General features: G+C 37.9%; 1 protein-coding gene across 4 annotated transcripts; it reads left to right on the forward strand.

Annotated features, from left to right (window-relative positions):
* Positions 1–1072: 1072 nt before the first annotated feature.
* Positions 1073–17569, forward strand: arfip1 (ADP-ribosylation factor interacting protein 1 (arfaptin 1)). Of its 4 annotated transcripts, XM_055056523.1 has the most exons (11): positions 1073–1313; positions 3249–3282; positions 3687–4033; positions 9253–9351; positions 9627–9735; positions 10637–10738; positions 12329–12441; positions 12798–13019; positions 13979–14136; positions 14289–14463; positions 15817–17569. In XM_055056523.1, exons 3-11 carry the CDS (start codon positions 3689–3691, stop codon positions 15970–15972), a joined length of 1479 nt encoding a protein of 492 aa, XP_054912498.1. In that variant the 5' UTR covers positions 1073–1313; positions 3249–3282; positions 3687–3688; the 3' UTR covers positions 15973–17569. The 4 variants fall into 4 exon arrangements, with proteins under 4 accessions (XP_054912498.1, XP_054912501.1, XP_054912500.1 ...); XM_055056526.1 differs by lacking the exon at positions 10637–10738; XM_055056525.1 differs by lacking the exon at positions 3249–3282.
* The last annotated feature ends 2003 nt before the right edge of the window (positions 17570–19572 follow it).

Raw genomic sequence — 19572 nt, forward strand, 5'->3', positions numbered from 1 at the left:
ATAATAAAATACCGACATCACACAAGCAGAAGGATCCGATTAAAATATAAACAGGAAAAATATAAAAAGTATAAACAAATGACAACTGCCTCAAACACAGAAATTGTTCCAGCATTTCTTGTAGAGGATGTTCTCAATAATTTTATCATCATGCTATGGGGTTTGGTAGGTAGAATTATGAACAATTCTAAACATCAGTCTATTCTAACCCCAAACCTTCTGGAAACCTGTATTATTTCAGATTCATGGTGACTCCAAGAACAAATTCAAATTTATCAATCAATGGTTTCACTAGAAGAAAGTTACAGCTCTGAAAAGAACAAAACAGAAGATTTGAAGAGGTATACACAAGAGGGTTTGTCAATGTAAATCTCAATAGTGTGGGAAGTCGGGTCTCTGGTGATCCAGATCCTTAGTTAATTAGTTTTTATCTGTGAGTTTGTTCTACTACAAACTCACAGTCATGGCCTCTATAAGTCAGTTTTTCAATCTCACTGCATCAAGTTCAGCAGCATGCTCAGAACTGCGAGTAGAAGTAAATATTTAAATTCAATAGATCCATAAGTAGGCTTGAAAATCAATGGTGAGTTTGAGAATATTTTTAAATAATCTGTAACAATTTCAAACTCTACATATGCTGTGCTGTAGAAAACTAAACTAAAGGACATATAACTGTAACTGATTTAAAGCATGCTTTAAAAAGTATGCAATGAAAACCATGCATATTTTATTTTCCAGTTAACAATTGTCCCCTACTTTGTGTTATTCTTCTTCATATAAACTCTAAATAGAATACATTCAAGTTTGTGGTAGCAGCATAACGCAATACGAGCAAAGGTGAGGCTGTACAGTACTGTAGTGCTTGTAGAATATCGAAGTCAGTAAAAAATAGTCAGGGTTGAAATATTTATGCTCCAGGTGTGAGGATGCCTTTATATTTAATAAAGTTCTTTTATTTTATTTTTTTATTTGCGATGAATCCTGAAAGCTCGAGTTGCCAAACTGCAAAGAGCATCTTCCATCAACAGGGGGAGCCCGCGTACTCCAGAGCTTTTGTTCTGGTCATAATAGCTTTGTGGGCCTGCATTAGTATTGGAGTCTTTCCGGGGTCCAGACATCAGGTCTGCCTTGGTTAAGGGTTAGGAACCACAGATGTCCAGGTAGTAGTTTATCCACAGAGTTTGCATTTACAGTGTGCGCAACAGCTTTCAAGAGAACGTCTGGTTTTGGAGGAGAGGCAGCGCTTAAAGGTTTCAGAGAACTGCTGCGACGGCTAGCAGTGCGCAGCTAATAGTTAGCCGCATCCGTAAGAGGTAATGTCTCCAACTTTACAGCATTTGTCATTCCTCTGCTGGGCTTGGCATGCGTTCCAATCAAAAATATGTTTCAGTTTTTAGCCAGGTAACATGCTTTAGTAGACGTTTTTCTTGAGTTTGTTGTCTGCTATTTAGCTGCATTAGCCCAGGCATGAAGCGTCAACTTAATTCAGATGTGTGGGCATGAGTGTTTCACTCTGATTCGTTTCTTATATTAGGCTATTGGTTTTAAAGTATGTTATGTTTGGCTTATTTGAGGCGATCACTTGAACGAAAACAGGACGATTCTGGATCGAAATAGTACTAATGGTACTTTATGATACCTTCGTCACGTGACTGTGCTGCAACAGGCGATCCACCCAACCTTACCAACTATTGAGTCTCTTCCGGGGTGTGAGGCTGTTACACAGAGGAACAAACACTATGTGCTACTATTTGTTAATTGTAATTTAAATATACGGGATGATGGGTTGCTAAAATACCTTTGTGTGTGCAAAGGTTTTCAGGAACTATTTTAAGGGACTGTGTTGGAGATTGCATTTCACAGATATTGATATTTATGCAGAGTTTACAGATTTAAGGTAGAAAATAAAATAAAAGTTACAGATTTGAAGGTAAGGCAGCTGACATTGGATTTCTGTTTGGTCACAGTTATTGTTGTCCTGATTGTTTTAAGAGCGTAGGAACACCCAACTGAGCATATCTCCTCTACCGGCTGAGCTGGCCTTATTGGCTACAACTATCTTTTTTTGGTGGTGAACCAAATATTTGCATAGCATAACTGTTGGATTCCACCTTGGTTGAGTTTAGTGTTCATACAAGAAAGTTATTGAATATTTTAAAAAAAGTCAGAAGAGTATGGTGTGCATTTGTTTTTAGCTCCCTCTGAGTAAATTTATAGAACAACATTCCACTGTAAGTTGAGACCGATTAGGTGGAGAGAGATGGTGAACAGAAGTTTTCAGTCTAACCACAGATTATTTAAGAAAGAGCATCTTCTTAAAGTCTTCTCAGAAAGCTTCTATCTTAGCCTGATTGTTCCTGCCGAGCAGCTCTAACTTCAGAGTGATTCAGAGCCCACCACCGCTGTATTCAGCTGATAGAAATTGATCAGTCATTGTAACCAGACTGTATTAAGAATAGTGTCAAAATCATGAAACTATGCAAAATTGCTACAGCATCAGAATGTTGATTGTGTCTTATTTTAAATGAAAGAAGTCTATGGTTACACTGTCACAGAATTTGCACAGAATCTCTAGTCTGATTAGAAAAATGGTTTCTTCATCAAAAATTGTTTTAACCTAAAAATTGGAATTGAATTGCTGGACACTGAAAGATTTGCATCTCTCTTCCAGATCACTAACTCGTTAAGTCGTATGTGTGTATGTGTGTGTGTGTGTGTGTGTGTGTGTGTGTGTGTGTGTGTGTGTGTGTGTGTGTGTGTGTGTGTGTGTGTGTGTGTGTGTGTGTGTGTGACAGCAGGGACATGCTTTAAGCATGCAGGACAGCAAGTCCTGAGAACCTGTGGGTTACGTCCAGGACAGACTCTCCCACCTGAGCTGAGCCACTGCAGCTTCTATGAATAATGTTGTTGCTGGGCCTGTTGACACCTGAAGGCGATTTGTTCATTGGGTTTCTTCTGGGGTGTCAGAAATGGATTGAATCCAAAAGTTTTTCAGGTTTTTTAAATTCAGGAATATTTTAAAGAAAAGTGTAATTTTTGCTTCTTTTTTCTGTAGTTGTAACACAAATGTGGAAACATCAAAGGGTCAGGAATACTTTGTAAAGGCACCTTTTCTCGCTACTCAACAGTATTGCTAACTGCAAATGTAGCGATCCAATATTAATGTGCATCTGTCCTGATATTGAAAAATTATTTTCATGGTGTGTATTCAGTGTCAATGTGCCAAATTTATTTTATGTTCTCTTTAGAATTCCTGTTTGCACGTGCAGAACCATTTGAAAGGTTTGTTGCAGTTTGATTTTGGATATTTCACCAAGCAACCTAAAGTTTTTCTCAGTTTTCTTTTTAATTATTACATTTTATGTTATCCTCCTAATTGCACTAACTGAACAAATTAAAGTTGTGTTGCTTTTACATGTTTGACCAAGCTTGTATATTAGCTGTACTTGTGCAAAGGTATCAAATAAATTTGTATTTAGGTACATTTTGTATGTTTAAAAAAAGAAACATTTTAAGTAAATTCATCTCTGTTTTTCTGTATTGGCTCGGCATCAGCCTATACTAAACCTTGGTCGGTATTGAAAGTGAAAAAAAGTGGATCCCTTTACTAACTTGTTTTCTATCATACGTTTGCAGTGCAGCAGCTCTGTGGGCGTCTTCATCCTGTCCTGTGTGTCTTGTTTCAGGGATGTCTGAAGTTAGTCTTGAGGCTGAGTCGGGGAAGACCTCAGCAGAGGACCCTCAGAGGGATTGTGAGGAGGCTGAGGAAACAGAGGAGAGTTTGAGTGAGGATGTGCCTCCAGAGGTAGCACCCAGTAGCAGGGGAGGAGAGGACAAAGCTGATGTACTGTATGAGATCGATATTAACAGTGATGAGGAAACCGCAGAGTCGTGCAGTAAGGATGCTCAGGTGCAGGACGAGGGTCCTCTGTCGGGAACCGTGGTGTCCAGCAGGGTGGGCAGCAGGGCTAAACTCCAGGTTGAATCGGCCGGAACACCAAAGGGAAACGGAGATTCTCTCTCTGAAACAAAGGTGATATTTATTTTCATTTATTGAAAATCGAGCACTTCCTCTCTGCGCTGCAGCCTGTCGCGTTTTATTTCTTGGTTTCCAGTGATGGTGGCGGGCTCTTCCTGTTAATTCCATTTATTCAGTTACACATGATTGTGCTTCTTTTTTAGAAATTAATTATTAGGATGCTTTTGTTGCATATTCTGTCTTTGCTTTAGTCTGAAGTTGTGCATTGGATTTGAGATGCTTTGCTGGAGCTTTTGGAAGGAACCTGCTGATGTTTGCTGTGGGCTTGGTGGCATTCTTCTCAACTGGCAGGCTGTTACTCAGTGATGTGCTTCATGTATTTCTGCATAGAAGATCAAGTGTGCAGATTTTTGCTCTCTCTGTCTCATTGCAAACTGATTTAACTCTGTATATGCATTTTATTGTGCTACGAAGTGTTGTAATTTAATAATCTCACCTTGCAACAAGTAATTATTTCTTTGCAGGTTTTTGCAGTGATTATAAATCCTTCAGCTTGGTTGCAGTGCCGCGTTTTTTGTTTTTCTGGAAACTCTTCAGACTGTTGCCTGATGTCACTTCAGGGTGCCTGTGCTAATTGCATTGACAGTTCCCAAAGATGCACCAATAAGGCTTTAACTGGCTAATTTAGAGTTTTAATTTTTAATTTTTTTTTGTGACCTTCTCAATTAGAGTATCAACAAATGAAGGATTAAAAATGTGCTGAGGATTCTCAGATAAAGTAGTTTTTGATTCTTTAATAAATAAAGCTCATATCCCAAATACGTTTTTCCATTTTAGTTATTACACTTAAAAGTACATCAACATACATAACGTTGGTTTATGTTTATTGACTGAATATTTTGGAAGCGCTTAGTTTTGCTGCATTTATTTAATATCGGAACATCTCCGCTGATCATGGGTCAATTTACAGATTAATTTATTTGTGGTTGTTCCGTTGTGTTGCAGTCCCACATTGTGCAGTCAAGAGGTAGTATATGAGCATTTTCTTATTTGCTGATGTGGCAGGCTGGACAATGGGATTGTTTCCACCTGTCACTCCCTCACCAGTCTGGCTCATCTCCAGTCCAGCGAGCTGTAGGGATTCAAACTACATCCTGTCACTTTACATGGCTCAGTCGATTGGAGCCTCTTTACCAGTGTGTGTGTGTGTGTGTGTGTGTGTGTGTGTGTGTTTGACTCTTGAGTCATTACAATTGGTTGTTGTTCCAATCCCATCCTTTAAAGGGTTGCTATATAAAACGAGGCATGTATATACCTAAGTATGTAGGCTTGTCACAATAATCAATAAATCAATTAATTGCATGATCTAAGCAAAGTCAACAATTTTCATTAGTATGATTTATTGTTCATCTTTTTTTTTCCTCTTTCTACCAAAAACTGTATGCTAAAAGTCTTCAGTTTGGTGCTTTGATCTTTTTGAAGGACAATTCTGTGTTCAAAGACTTCATAGTTAATTTTTGTTGTTGTTTTGTTTATTTATTTTGGAGATTTAAACCGTCTTCCAGTTCCAGTGTTAAATGTTCATTAGAATTTAAAGTTTATTGATCTTTTAGAATGCGTTCTTATTGTTTTGTCATTATTGTGTAACAATGGTCTCAAGACAACAATATTATTGTTTATCGCAATAACTTCTGGAACATTTTATCGTCCAGCAAAATTTATCGTGATTGGCCTACATGTATAGTTTGGTACATCTCTAATAAAAAATGAAGTTTACTAGCTACTTTACAAAACTTTAGTTACTTTTGTTTGTTCTTCTAGATGAAGTGGAGTATCAGACTGGAAGCAGTCTGATGTGCAGCATGCTGTCAGACAGGTAGAGCCAGGCCTGTGTGTGCTGCCTGCCTCCATGCTGGTGTCCCATGGCCTTTCATTATGTATGGCTCCGTCACATAATACAACAGTCAATACACTTTGGCACATATGCTAAAATCAGATCCTTGCTGATTTTAGGATCATTATTATTTTCCTTACTTTCCTTTTTTTAATATAAAGTTAAAATGTTCTTTTTAAATTGTTACAGCAAAGAGGAGCATTCCACTCAGATATTAAAGAAAATGTTCAATTATTATTTGAAAATTGACTGAGAATCATAAAGGTCAAATAGGGCTACTGTGACTAGTCAACAAAACCGACACTAGTTTTACTTGGCTCCTAATTCTGTCAACTTTTTTTGTTTTGTTTTCTTTAATTTTGTTTCACAAAACAAAATTTGTTTTGTTAAAAAAGTTTTGTTAGGGTTAGGGTTAGAATTTAAAGTTTATTGATCATTTAGAATGTGTTCTTATTGTTTTGTCATTATTGTGTAACAATGGTCTCAAGACAACAATGTTATTGAGATGAAAAACAATAATGATGTTTGTTGATGAAAAACAAATCAAGTTTTTCATCCAACTTGATTTGTGTGTGAGAGAAAAGCCCCTGGCTGCATTTTGCACCAGCATGTATGCCTGTGTGTGTGTGTTTTTGTGCCCGCCTCCACTGGCTGGTTTCATCTGAGAAACATTTTCAAAATGAAGAAAATTATTAATATTTTGTACATATTTAAAAGTGATTTTTGTTAAATGTAAGACATGTCAGTGCTATTATAACAAATAAATATGTTATGACATATAACAAATTATATGCCATATTTTAATAAAAAATGTATCTAGAAATAAAAAAGTTGGCTTTCAGGATGTCTAATATGAGACTGAACTGCAAATAAAAATGAAACTCCAAAGGAAAAATTATATTAGCACCACTGTCCTATAAGCTGATTATATAGCCAGTAAATTCATTTGATTAGTCTGGTTTAAATTTGATTAGTTTATTTACTTTATCTTTACAGTTAGAAGTAATTGAAAGCTGATGGCAGTAGGGTAAGTTTTATTTTTTTCCATAAACACAGACAGTAGTCTCCCTCACAGTTTACTGTGCAGGTAAAAACGATCTGGCCTCCCAGCATCTCTGGAGCTGCTGTCGTCTCTTCAGTTCTCATGCATGACTGTTGTGTTGCAACAAAACCTTGGATCATCCAAATACTCCAAAGTACTTTAGACATGTAAATGACCTTTTCATGCAACAATAAAATGTTCAAATTCACAAAAAATTTTCCAGTGTAAATATTGATTTAAACACATTATTGCATCAAAAATAGGCCTAGTGGGAACAGCCCTACATAAATTATTTAGGGCTGAATTAGGGCCCAATATTTGATTAGATCAAAGTTTATTTATTTATCTTTTATCCTGTACTGCTGATCACTTTATTTCATTCATGTACATTATATTCTTCGATCTTTAACTTTTTGTTTGGTTACTCATCAATTCATTTGTTGAATAAACTGTTGGTAGGATCTTTTTTTTTTATCAGACAAAAGCAGTGTTTTACAAATATTTTAATGGATTAGAAGGAACAAAACCTCCAAAATGAAACACTTGGTTTACAAGACCAGGATCCTGTTACCCAATGATCTGGCAGCTATTTGAATTATTTACACACTGCACGAAGGATCTTATTCAGAGTTTACTGACAGTCTAAACTGTTCATAAATACTTTTTCAGTCTTTTTAAGCTGCAGCTCTCACAGTTAAACCTCATGGAGTAGCTTTAGAGCGTCATTCTGATTAGGTCAGTGTCCCAGTTTCCAGCTCCACACTGATTAGGTTGTAAAATTAAACCAGTCCTGAGTCTATAACTGGCATATGTAAAGTGTGTGTAGCCACACCCTGTAGCTCTCCAGGGAGGCAGCTCACAGATGTTTCAGAAAAGTCTTTATTTTCAGACTCCATGTCTCACGTTGAGGTTCCAGCTATAGAACTGGGTTCTGTTTTCTAAGTTAACAGTCAATAGTAGCTTTCAGACTGTAGGAACTTTTTGTCATTCTCATATTGTTAGACCCAGTTCCTCTTCTGTTTGTGTTCGTCAGACAAACGGCTCCATTCAAATGTGGTGTTCCACTTTTCTAGGCTTTTATTGTTTTTAGCTGTCTACCCCTTTTTGAAAAGTATGTGAAGTTTATTTTATCTCCCTTTGAAGGATTTTTCTTTTTAAATCAACCTTTAATTAGAATGATAGAAACAGTAATATAGAAGTCAATCTAAGATGACTGACTTGGTGATAAGGCCTTGAATACACACACGATGCTTCTACACCTGTTGTTAGCTGTGTAAAAGGAAAATGTGTCATTCTCTCTGCATGTTGCGTCACATTGTCTGATAATCAGCCAGTATATGTGCTGTAAAATATGGTAGTGCTGATAACTGACGCAGACTTTGGCTGGAGAACAACTGGATGTCCTGGTCGACATTTAACACGACGATGAAAATCTCCTTTCAACCTGCTGGTTCATTTAAAGAAAGTTCGAGCTTCAGATGATGCATTTTTCAGTGCCTTGAAACTTTTTTTTGTTTTAAAAACTACATTTTTTTGTATTTTTCTGCAGTTGAAGCTGCATGTCTTTAAGGTCAGATTTTGATGGGACCTTTTTTCCTGTCAGTAAACCCTCCCACTGGAGCTGTGTATCTCTGCAGGTCCTCCAGAGTCGGCATGGACCTGCAATTTTTTATGTTATTTTTTCAAAGCTTAAAATCAACTTTGACAATTTAACCCTGTGTAATAAGGGTGCACTGATAGAGCCGCTCCGAATGTGATTAGTTTTGGGGATCGGCGATCTGCCGATACTTGCAGCTGAAGCTGATCTTATCCCTCGATCTTAAATCAGCCTCTGTTCTCTGCTCTTCTGTCAGAGGTCTGACTGACAGACCGGCTGCACATTTACAGTTCATAGTCTCTGTTGGTTTCTCAGCAATATTCTTGCTATATTTCGCAACATATCAGAAGGTCAGGCTTTTTACATATCGTTAATCGCTGATCGACCAGAAAACTGCAATCTGTGCACTCCTCTACAAGAATATAGTCAACACACAATTTTCTGAATTTGTTTTCCTCCTCAGAAGGAGGAAGATAAGGTTTTTGTTTGTTGATCAAAGAAGCATCAAATTTCTTTTTAGGTTTGTGGCTGCATCTTAACAAAAAGTGAAAATCCAGCTGTTGTGAATACTTTTGCCATGTAATTTAGCAAACGGAAAGTTGCCCATGTGTTTAGATTTTGGCCAATATTACTGCGGTATTGTCCAGAAGGTGGCAGAACACAGTTGTGTTGGTTGGAGAGCTCTTTGACTTCTCTGTCTTCTGCTCCAGTAACAGCTCCATTTCTCCTCCTGGTTCCAGGAGAGCAAAATGGCTGATTGTCACCGAGGCTCAGCCGCTGAGATCCCCGTCACCAGCAATGGAGACCTGGATCAGAGTCCAGACAAGGTGTTCCTCAGGGTAGGCCTCTGGGCGCAGTCTTTAGCATCTTCACTCTTTCCTTAGTCTCATTATTTCTTAAGTCGAACTTTACCTAAAACTTTTAGCCCAACAAGTCTCTGCTAAATATTCTAAAATAATGGATCATTTTGTACTTGACAAAGAGAGAGATTGATTTTTTTTTTTTTTTTTTTTTTTACAAAAATCACCTTTTGCAATAATTAGGCCATCCTTTTAGGAAGATGACCACATGTCAGCTTCCACTTCCACTGTTAACAGAAGTCTTATTTCCACAGGACTCCCACTCTGCTCCTCCAGGGAGCGTGAAGGTCTCAGACTCTTCTGTCTCCGCCAGCAGCTCTGTCTCACCACCAGAGGGCGTCATAGAATCAGGACCACACAAAGGTAAACATCCCCCCTGGTTTTTCCATCCTTTTTGTATTTCTGTTCAACAATTAAGTTTTGTGAAGCAGGCGTCTGCTAGTGATCAGACTTTTTATTTTTCTTCCTTTCTGATTATATGAGCTCTTTATGTTTACAATCTGTAAGCCAATTTCAATAAGCAATTAGTTGCAGGATAAGATAAAATGAACTTAATAATTTCCATTCTGATGATTTTTGTTTTTTTGAAGGGCATTTTTTTATTTTGGAGACTTCACAATCAATGTTATTTCTGGTTTCAGTAGTGTGTTTATGTTCTTTTTATATATTGTTTTTGATGTTTTTCATTTAGGGGCTGTTGTCTAATTCCAATGTCAGGCATTCTTTACAAAATTACATTTTATTAATCTTTGAGAGCAAATTTCTATTTTTATGTCATCAGTATATTACTTTAAAATGGTCTCAAACAACATTATTATTGTGCATCGCAGTAATTACTGTGACAATTGATCGATCCATAAAATTTATGATCATAAACAGGCCTAACAATCTGCATGTGCCCCAGTTCTCCACCTTTGTTTTAATCCCACTGTTGTTTGAAAGGCCAAATTTGAATGTGAGAAAGAGGGTGCTGATTGGAATTGAATGAGTTTGCTCTGATCTCCTGGTTGTAACCCTCATGTCCTTTTCATCATCAGGTGCTGGTTAGAAATTCTAATAAAAGCCTTCCTGTAGAGCAGAGCGCTGTGACAGCCTGTTCAACTCAGTGTTGCCATGGTTATTTTCCACGTTGTTCAGGAAGCCCTTTTTGTACATTTGTGCATTCTAAACGCTACTATAAAGAGGGGTCAACACTGATGTTGGGATAGCCCTGTTTATAATTTAAGGGCAGGAAGTAAATCACATAACTGTGAATGTTTCCCAGAGTCGGCAAGCCTGCCCTCTTCTCCTGTGAGTCCTGTAGCTCCCAGCTCGGCTGTCGCCAGCCGCCTGGCGCGCTCCTTCAGCGATAGTCAGGCGGACTCAGGTACCTGAAGCTACAATGTTTCAATTAGATGATAATAAATCACAACTCAATGCATTTTAATCTTCTGCTTGTTTCTGCAGGCTGCGCTTCATTCATGACAAAACTCTTTCCCTTTTGCTTGTGGGCTCTCTAAATGCTGATGCGTTTCCTCTGCATCAGCACGTCTAGCTGAAATAGTCTTAAGTTTCTTTATGGTGATTTAGATGCAAATCTTTCTGAAACAAATTTTAGAACCTTAACAAGCTTTGTCTGGGAGAAATTCCTTTTACATTTCCCACTTGTTGGCGGTTCCTTCTCACAGTCCTTTATCCTTGCAGAAGGTGGCACAGAGTACTCTGAATGGAGCCTTACTCACATACTGGCGGAAGATCTGATTAGACAAAGATCCAATAGTTTTATGGGAATGTCGGCAAATGTCTCGATAGCTTAGATCAGGATTTTCAATTGAATCATCACATGATCACTATGGCACTGATCGCAAATTATGTTAAACTGCCAAATTTAGAACATCGCACCACCGCCATTTTAGTTTCAGACAAACAAAAGCAGTAAGCTGTGGTGTATTAATATGGCCAATTTAATGCCCACCAATAGCTGCTTGCCAAATGCAAATAAACTCAAGATGAACTGTTTTATACGAAAGGCAGTTGATGTAGTGACAGTGTGAGCTGCTCGTCACAATGGTGCTCACCATGACGACCCACAGGTTTTCCAGAATTATATAAGTGAACTCAAAGAATAGATGAATTGATAATTTTACCTAGATCGACTGCCCAGCAGGAACGTGGTGAGTCGGCCCAGTCGGCCCAGTGCTAGTGAGTCCCGGCTACCACACTGTTCATAGACGGAGCATAAAACCTGCCTTTGAGTCCTCTGCGTTTCAGCCACAGTTTAACTGCGATGGTTCTGTGTGGAGCTTCCTCATCGTCAAACATTACACACTCTTCAGCTCTCGTCATTCTGTTTGTGTTTTGCTTGTTCAAACCTCTGGGTAACAGTTGCATCAGTGCTGCATGATTTTCAGAATACTTTTCATTATATTGTCAGTCATAGTAAGCCCATACTTATTGGCCTCTCCTGATTATTTAGGCTATCTTCACTGCTATCAACCTTCTGAATGAAAAACATTGACTAATAGTCCAGACCAAAAGCGTCCCAAATGTGCTTGTAGGGCTCCTGTCTGTGAATTTAACTGGTCTGGTTTAACAGAGGGAAATACTCATAATCAACTACACACTGACCTGTTTGACTGAAAATCCTACAGTACATCAATCAGTTTACTATAAATATATATGTACACATCTGCTGTTTTCTTAAATTTTCACTTGATTGTTTTTTTGCATTCTTGGTTGTCTTTACATTTCCTCTTTAGTTTCTTAATGTCTCTAATCCTCTGTTCAGCTCTGAAAAGTCTCGTGACCTTAATGAGCTTATTCTTAATTTCTTAAACATTTTTTCTGAGCTTTGTCCTTTTTTAGTGCTGACAAACCTGTTTTGAGAAGCAGAGACTTTGGTTTCTATATAGCATCTTTCTTTCTCCTTTTAATATTAATAATTGAGTCACTAAGTGAATGACGTTTAACTATCCAGGCACAATGAAAACTCCACCGGGCAGCGGCGCAGTGGTCCTGTCAGACGACTTGAAGAACCCCGCCATGGAAAAACTTGACCTAGTCAGAAAGTGGAGCATCAACACGTATAAAGTAAATCTCTCTGCACTTCATTTCTTATTCTGTCCATTTCCTCCTCTTCTTCTATACTTGACCCTCCTATTTATCTTCTGTCACTTGATTACAGTAGCAGTGTTTCCATTAACCAAGAAACTGCAAATACAGAGTTGTGCTTTTTTTTTTTTTTGCTAAAACAGTTTTGCACTTGGATGAGGTGTCAAAATGGATGTATTTCACTAATGTGTAATGGAGGGGTTTGGAATAATGTACAGCTGACTCCATCAGAGTTCTAACAGCATCACAGTTCATAAAAAGTTGTGTGTGTCATTCTAAGCTTAGGCTCCTCCCAGTGGGAGTGTTTGTGATCATAAGTCTGCTGTCCTCTGCAGTGCACCCGGCAGATCTTGTCAGAGAAGCTGGGCCGCGGCTCCAAGACCGTGGACCTGGAGCTGGAGGCGCAGATCGAGCTGCTCCGTGAAAACAAGAGAAAGTACCAGAATGTGATCAAGCTGGCTCAGGCGCTGGCCAATCAGCTGTCCCAAATAATGCAGACTCAGAAGCAGCTGGGCGACGCCTTCGCCGACCTCAGCCTCAAGTCACCAGAGCTCCATGTGAGACTTTAAGCTTCAGTGTGAGAGGTTAACCTGGCTGGATTCATCTACAGGAGGCTCTGAGGAGCACAACAAACTGGAGGAACCCCTGTTCATGATTAGTCAATAAATTCGTCTTTCAATCAGTAAATCAAAATAACTAATTTATGTGTTCGATCAGCCTTATTTGCAATTTACTGCATAACAAAAATGTAAACATAACATGTTAAAATTAATACTGGCCTCAGCCACAGGACTGTCATGATGCGGCAAGATTTCTAAGTAAACAGTTTGAAAATATATATATATATTGTAATTCAAAATATATTTAAATACACAATATGAATCCAAAATATTTTAAAAAATGATAAAAGGAAGAACAAAGTAATGCATTTTAGTCAGAATTTCAACCTTTCAGTTCAGTGAGCAATACTCTGTTATGTTAATTTTCTGGATGACAGTTTGTTCATAGTAGTGGCTTTAGCAGGTAATCATTTTATATTAAAACTTATGTTTAATATAAAATTAAATACCCACATTTCTAAAGAAGTATTTTTTAAGTATTTTTTAAACTCCTGAACATGAATGATCAAGAGTTCCTGAAACACGAGAAAGCACTTTACACCAATAACAGATCAGAAACCTGTAATATATTTGGTGTAGAGCTCACATGTATATTTATTCAATAATTTAGCATAAACAATTTTAACGGAGTCCCACCATTAGCAGTGATATTTTGTGTTTAGAAATGGGTAAATAAATAAAATTTGTTGCTCAACCCAAGAATTGAAGGAGTTCTTTAGTAAAGAATTCACTGACAAGTCTGAAGTTTTTTGTGAATTTTAGCTGGAATTTTTTTTATTATTGTGAGAGAGAAGGAAACCCATCAACAAATAGCAGGCACATTGTTTTTGCACTAAGGTCTTAGTAGTTTTAACGTTTGCTTGAACAGTTTTGTCTTCATCCCGATGTTTTTTCAGGAGGAGTTTGGTTACAACGCTGACACACAGAAGCTCCTGTCCAAAAATGGAGAGACTTTGCTGGCCGCCATCAATTTCTTCATCTCTAGCGTGGACACACTTGTAGACAAAACAATCGAAGACACCATGATTAATATCAAACAGTATGAGGCTGCCAGGTAATTCCTGTATGATGGCGATCTGGTTCCACCTCCAGTTCTGTTCTAGTGTTTTATAAAATCTGGTCAGAACACATTCGCTTGTTTCTACATAAAATGTAAATGCATGTTTTAAATGATCTGATGTACGTTCTTTATGAAAACATGCGCAGGGTCGAGTACGATGCTTATCGTACGGATTTGGAGGAGCTGAACCTCGGGCCGCGCGACGGAAACACCATGCCGAAGATCGAGCAATCCCAGCAGCAATTCCAGATCCACCGCGAGAAGTTTGAAAGGATGCGGAACGACGTCTCTGTGAAGCTGAAGTTCCTGGAGGAGAACAAGGTTGGTTTCTGGCTCTTCCTGCTGTGGTGATCTACAGAGGCACACGTTTGTTGGCACTCCTTTTGGATATGTGTAGAAACCCTGTAAGTAATTAATTTTTATTGCCTCACTAAAACATCAAACCTTTTAAGATGAGTGAATTAGTTCAGTGGCAAAAACAGTCCGTCATTCAAGATAAATAAGATGGCTCAATCTGGTGTATGTGTGCAGTTTTTTTTTTTTTTTTTTTTTAAATCTGTCGCGAGTTGACCCATATGATTTTAGGAATGCACCAATAAATTTGCCAGCTGATAAATCTACCCTAATTTCATTAATTTTGAGAAATCAACAGTTGGCCGACGCTTTCACATGAAACCAATTTTTATCCAACAATCTTATCTTCCTCCGCAAAAGTCTGAAAATCAGTGACTGTCCTCTATTTGTTCTGCAATGAGAGAGAGATGTGGAGAAAGAGGCGATTTTTAAATGGGTTTATTTTGCAAAACAGCACAGACACATTCTTTCCCATCACCCGAGTCACATGATCATCAACCGGATGTTGAAACTTATGCAAACCAAAAAGACGAAGAGTAGGAAGGTTTTTAATGAATTATGGCATGGACAGACTTATTCACATGAGATTGTGTTTCTTGTTCAGTGAAACGCTGCAATTGTAAAATAGTTTTTTTGCCAACTAGTGGAATATTGATAACATTTTGAACACATTTGTCATGGAAACAGCCATAAAACTATAGTTGCTTCATCCCTATATTTTATGTATCGTTTATCTATTGAAAGACCAAATGAAATGTTTCTTGAGTTAACTACTAGAGTGCAATTTAACAGTGACTGTAAAGAAACAGACAGCTTCATAGGTCCCTCATCATAGTAGTCATGCTTGTCCACCATTTATCCCTTGTTTTAGACTTGTTCTAATCTCATCTGACAACAGTACCCAGCAAAATGGACTTTAGAGACGATTTTTGTCTTTCTACCATCCATCTTAGTGAAAACCTAAAATAAGTACCTTTGTCGTGTCTGTATCCCAGGGGAACCAGGCATCCTGAGTAATTGAGATTTGGGAAACTAAACAACTCAAAAACCAGTGTGCAAATTTAGATGATTATTCAGATTTTCTAAGTGATTATTAGTAGTGTAATTGTGTCGCCAAATATATTTCTTCAAAACAAACCTTTCCAATCATGAGAATAAATATTATTGAAGTAAGAGGGTTTTTTTACACATTGTCACTGTGAGATTATGTAGCCGCAATAAAATCAGCTTCCACCCAAGAAGACCAACTAATCTGCCCAGGTTCTCAGGGTATGGATCAGTGTTCTCAAGTCCGTTCTTTGCTGTTTGTCCCTCCATCAGGTGAAGGTGTTGCATAACCAGCTCATCCTCTTCCACAATGCTATAGCTGCATACTACGCTGGGAACCAGCAGCAGCTGGAGCAGACTCTCAAGCAGTTCCACATTAAGTTGAAAATGCCTGGCGGGGAAAGTCCCTCCTGGCTGGAAGAGCACTAAACACTCCCGGCTGGCTGAGCTTGACCAAACCTTCCTGCGGAAACTACAGAAATCTTCCTCCTCCTGTAACTGTTGCTGCTTTTCCAGCTTTTGAAATGAAATCTTCTAACAAAAGGAACAAACTCCTGAACTCCTTTTGTCTATTCTTCCTAAATCATTTTTGTCGTTCTTTCAAATCATAAGAGACGCACTTTTTCTACTGTGACAGATCTTGTTGAATGGAAGTTCCAGCAGTAAACACTTTATGAAACTCTAAACGGCCTTTTGTACTCCAGAATATGAATGTTCACACATGTTGGCGTTCCAGCGGCAGCTACTGGACAAGGACTGCTGTTAAATCTCACAACAATCTTGATTCTTTTCTTTCTGTTTTTTGTATGAGCTTACTGAAATGATCGCTTTACTACAGTTAAAACAAAAGCTTTTTGGTGTCAGGACAAATTCCGTCCTGAATTTTGTAAATTGGTTTTTATTTTCACTATCAAGCTTTGACTGAAGTGATAGTGTGACACTTTGGGGATTGCGCTTTATTTGTAATGTGGTTAACATTTGGCTGAGACAGTGTGTGTGGTTTGTCCTCTGCTGCTGTGTAAGGCCTCAAATGTCTGCCAGTCAATACCTCCAGCATCAATTGATTGAAAAACCAAAATTTACAAAATCAAATTTTGGTTTTCCACAGGACTTCTCGCTAGGTGGACCTGGATCAGCCTCTTCTATTGGATTGCTAGCTAACGTTGAGCTGTTTGAAACTTCCAGCTCCTGACTGCTAACTCATGTCGAACAAATTAAGTAAATGAGATGTGCATCTTTTTTTTTCTCTCCCTCTCTCTCGCAAAACCAAAGTGTTTCCAAAAAAGTTCTAATCATTTAGTCAACGTCACCCTCTGCTTTTAGCTCATATATCTTCAGGATATAAAACCGAATGGATGAAAGATTCTCTGAGATTCCAGAAAATGAAGGACCAGCCTTATGTCACTTTAATGTGCCTTGAATCGCTTCTTCTCCTGCTCTCTACACACTCCTGCTTCTGGTCTTCAGACCAAGGACCAAACGGTCATAGCACACAGAGATGGAAACATCCAGCACAATAACTCCAGTGACTTTATGAATTAGTTTTCAAGACGTGTTGCACAATTATGCATTTAGGATTCCACAAAAAAACGTTTAAGGCCCGTGTGAACCAAAATCCAATTAACTTGATACATTTTTGCCTATAAAGACCAGCATCTGCAGCTGCTACTAGTTTACGTCATTGGGGCTATTTAAAGTGTATTTTTCAAAAAAAAAAAAAAACATTCGTCTTCATGTCGTGTATTTTTTCTATGGCCCACTATAACGGTTTAAGGGTGTGAATCTAGATTCTGTTATTTTCTTGAAAGAAATATATATATTTGTAATCTACATTTTAATGTTGGATTGACCGATGCAGCCTGTTGGTTTATTTTTCTTGAAGGTCTCCAGAATAACATTCTAGTACCGGTATATGGCCTGGGGATAATCACGTTTTGTAATAATGTTACGGTAACAAATGCTGAGATGAAAAGATTTGCAATGTTGTGCAACCTCCTTGGGGAAAATAAAACTTTCTCTTTCTGTATCCGTGTTCAGAGTTTGACTTTTAATTTAGGGTTTACAGCAGCAAACTGAAATACAAACGGTAGCAAAAAAGGAATTATGAATTGTGTAATTCAGAAGTTTTCGCAGTGCCACAGTATCAAAACAAAGCTGTCTGCCTTTTGAACTTTTATGTGCTTTCTAGAGATATTTTGTGCATATTTTAAAAGTGGAAGGAAACTGAGTGGTTAACATTTTTACAAATACAAATTTGAAAGGTGTGGCATACTTTTTTTGTTTTTTCCCCAGAGACCTTCTGTGTCAATATTTTGTAAGCTCACCTTTCTATCTTTCAAGTGGACTCTTATTTACTGATTGGCATAATTGAGTAAAGGGCACTCCATGATCCATGCCATACTTTTTTTGATTTCCACCATAAAAAACTTTTTTTTTAAAACATTCTTTTTTCTTTACCTCCCTGTTCTGCACTGTTATATAAACTCCCAGTGAAGTCCCATGGAAGTGTGTGATAATGACACAATTTTGAAAAAAAAAAAAAAAAACTTCTAGGAGTAGGATTATTTTTGCAAGGTATAGTGTGTTAGAAAAGAAACACAATATCCCTGACTCCTACAGACATGCCCCATGAGAATTTACAATGGCAATTTTTCAATAACCTGTCCCTTCCTGTATTTTGTTAACCGTCTTCCTACAGACACCAGCGGCTCATTGTAAAGCTCACTATGTTCTGTTGACACACTCGCTCACAATGTGCCATTAGTGTGGAGCCTTTTCTCTGGAAATTTTCTGAGTTTTCTTAAATCCAGGTGCTCTCTCTCTCCACATGCACACACATGCACACACACACCAGCACACCATGCTTCCATTAACCCACCACACCCACAGCTACACATTTGACAGGATCTGGATAATCCTTACAAAAGCTTCAACAATGTTGATCGTAGCATCAGAGACTTGTTTCATCTAGAAGAGGATTGTGAGTTCAGACGTGGCCTGTAGGAACGCTGCTCCGTCTGGAGCAAATGGTTTTCCAGTGAACAAAAAGTGACAAATGACTGGGACTGGAAATGTACTCCTAGTCTTATGTTCAAGTGAGTAAAGGTAAACTGTCTTTGTGTAGGCCTACCCAAGATTTTAATGGAGCTTTGTTATATTGGGATCATTCTAAACTTTCATTCACAAAACTTTGAAAGAAAAGCAAATGATGTCCATTTTATTTTGCAGCCCAGTTCTGCCCTCTACAGTGACCTCAACCTTTACTGGCACTCTGGTCAATATGTGCAGGAAACCCTCACACTACTTTTTTTATTGCAGAAGCATGACCTTAACATGAAAAATTTTAGAAAAATCATACTTGTGATTTGAGTACATTTATGAGGCGGGACAAAAATACCACGTTAAGAACATGTATTTTTCAACAATAAGTTAAACTAAAGCATTCTTCCCATGCCACACTTCAAGATGGGAAAGATGAGGACAGATCACTCCTGCTGCTTCCAACTCAACAAAATGCAGGAACTTAAATAATGTCTGGATCACTGGCTCTCCCAGACATTGTTCATATAGAGGTGACCAGGACAGTAAATATTTTAGTGTGGCACAAATAGAGTTAAAAAAAATGAATGAATGAAAAATATTTTAAAGAATTTAACTTCTATATAAATTATGGATTTACTTATTATTTACTTAATTATTAATCATTTTCTTCAGTCAAGAAGAAAATGACTGTTGTATGAACTAAATTTGATTTTCTGAAGGAGACAAAAAATCAAATTCAGTTCATAGACTTCTAAAGTTTTGGAATGAAATAAATTCAGTGCAGTCATGAAAAAAGCACATAAAATAGTCTCCCTGGTCTTCATGTAGAAAGGTAATACAAAACAAGGAAATAAATATGTTTGATTTTTTTTTAATACTGTGTCTTTCTGATGCTACTCCGTCCATCTGGCCCATATCAGAAACCAGCGGAAGAAACAAACCATTCATCGCCCCAATTATCAGGACATTTGTGTCTCAGCGCATGGA

The sequence above is a fragment of the Poeciliopsis prolifica genome, unplaced genomic scaffold (assembly GCF_027474105.1).
Source record: "Poeciliopsis prolifica strain line A6 unplaced genomic scaffold, Auburn_PproV2 SCAFFOLD045, whole genome shotgun sequence".
Classification (NCBI taxonomy): Eukaryota; Metazoa; Chordata; class Actinopteri; order Cyprinodontiformes; family Poeciliidae; genus Poeciliopsis; species Poeciliopsis prolifica.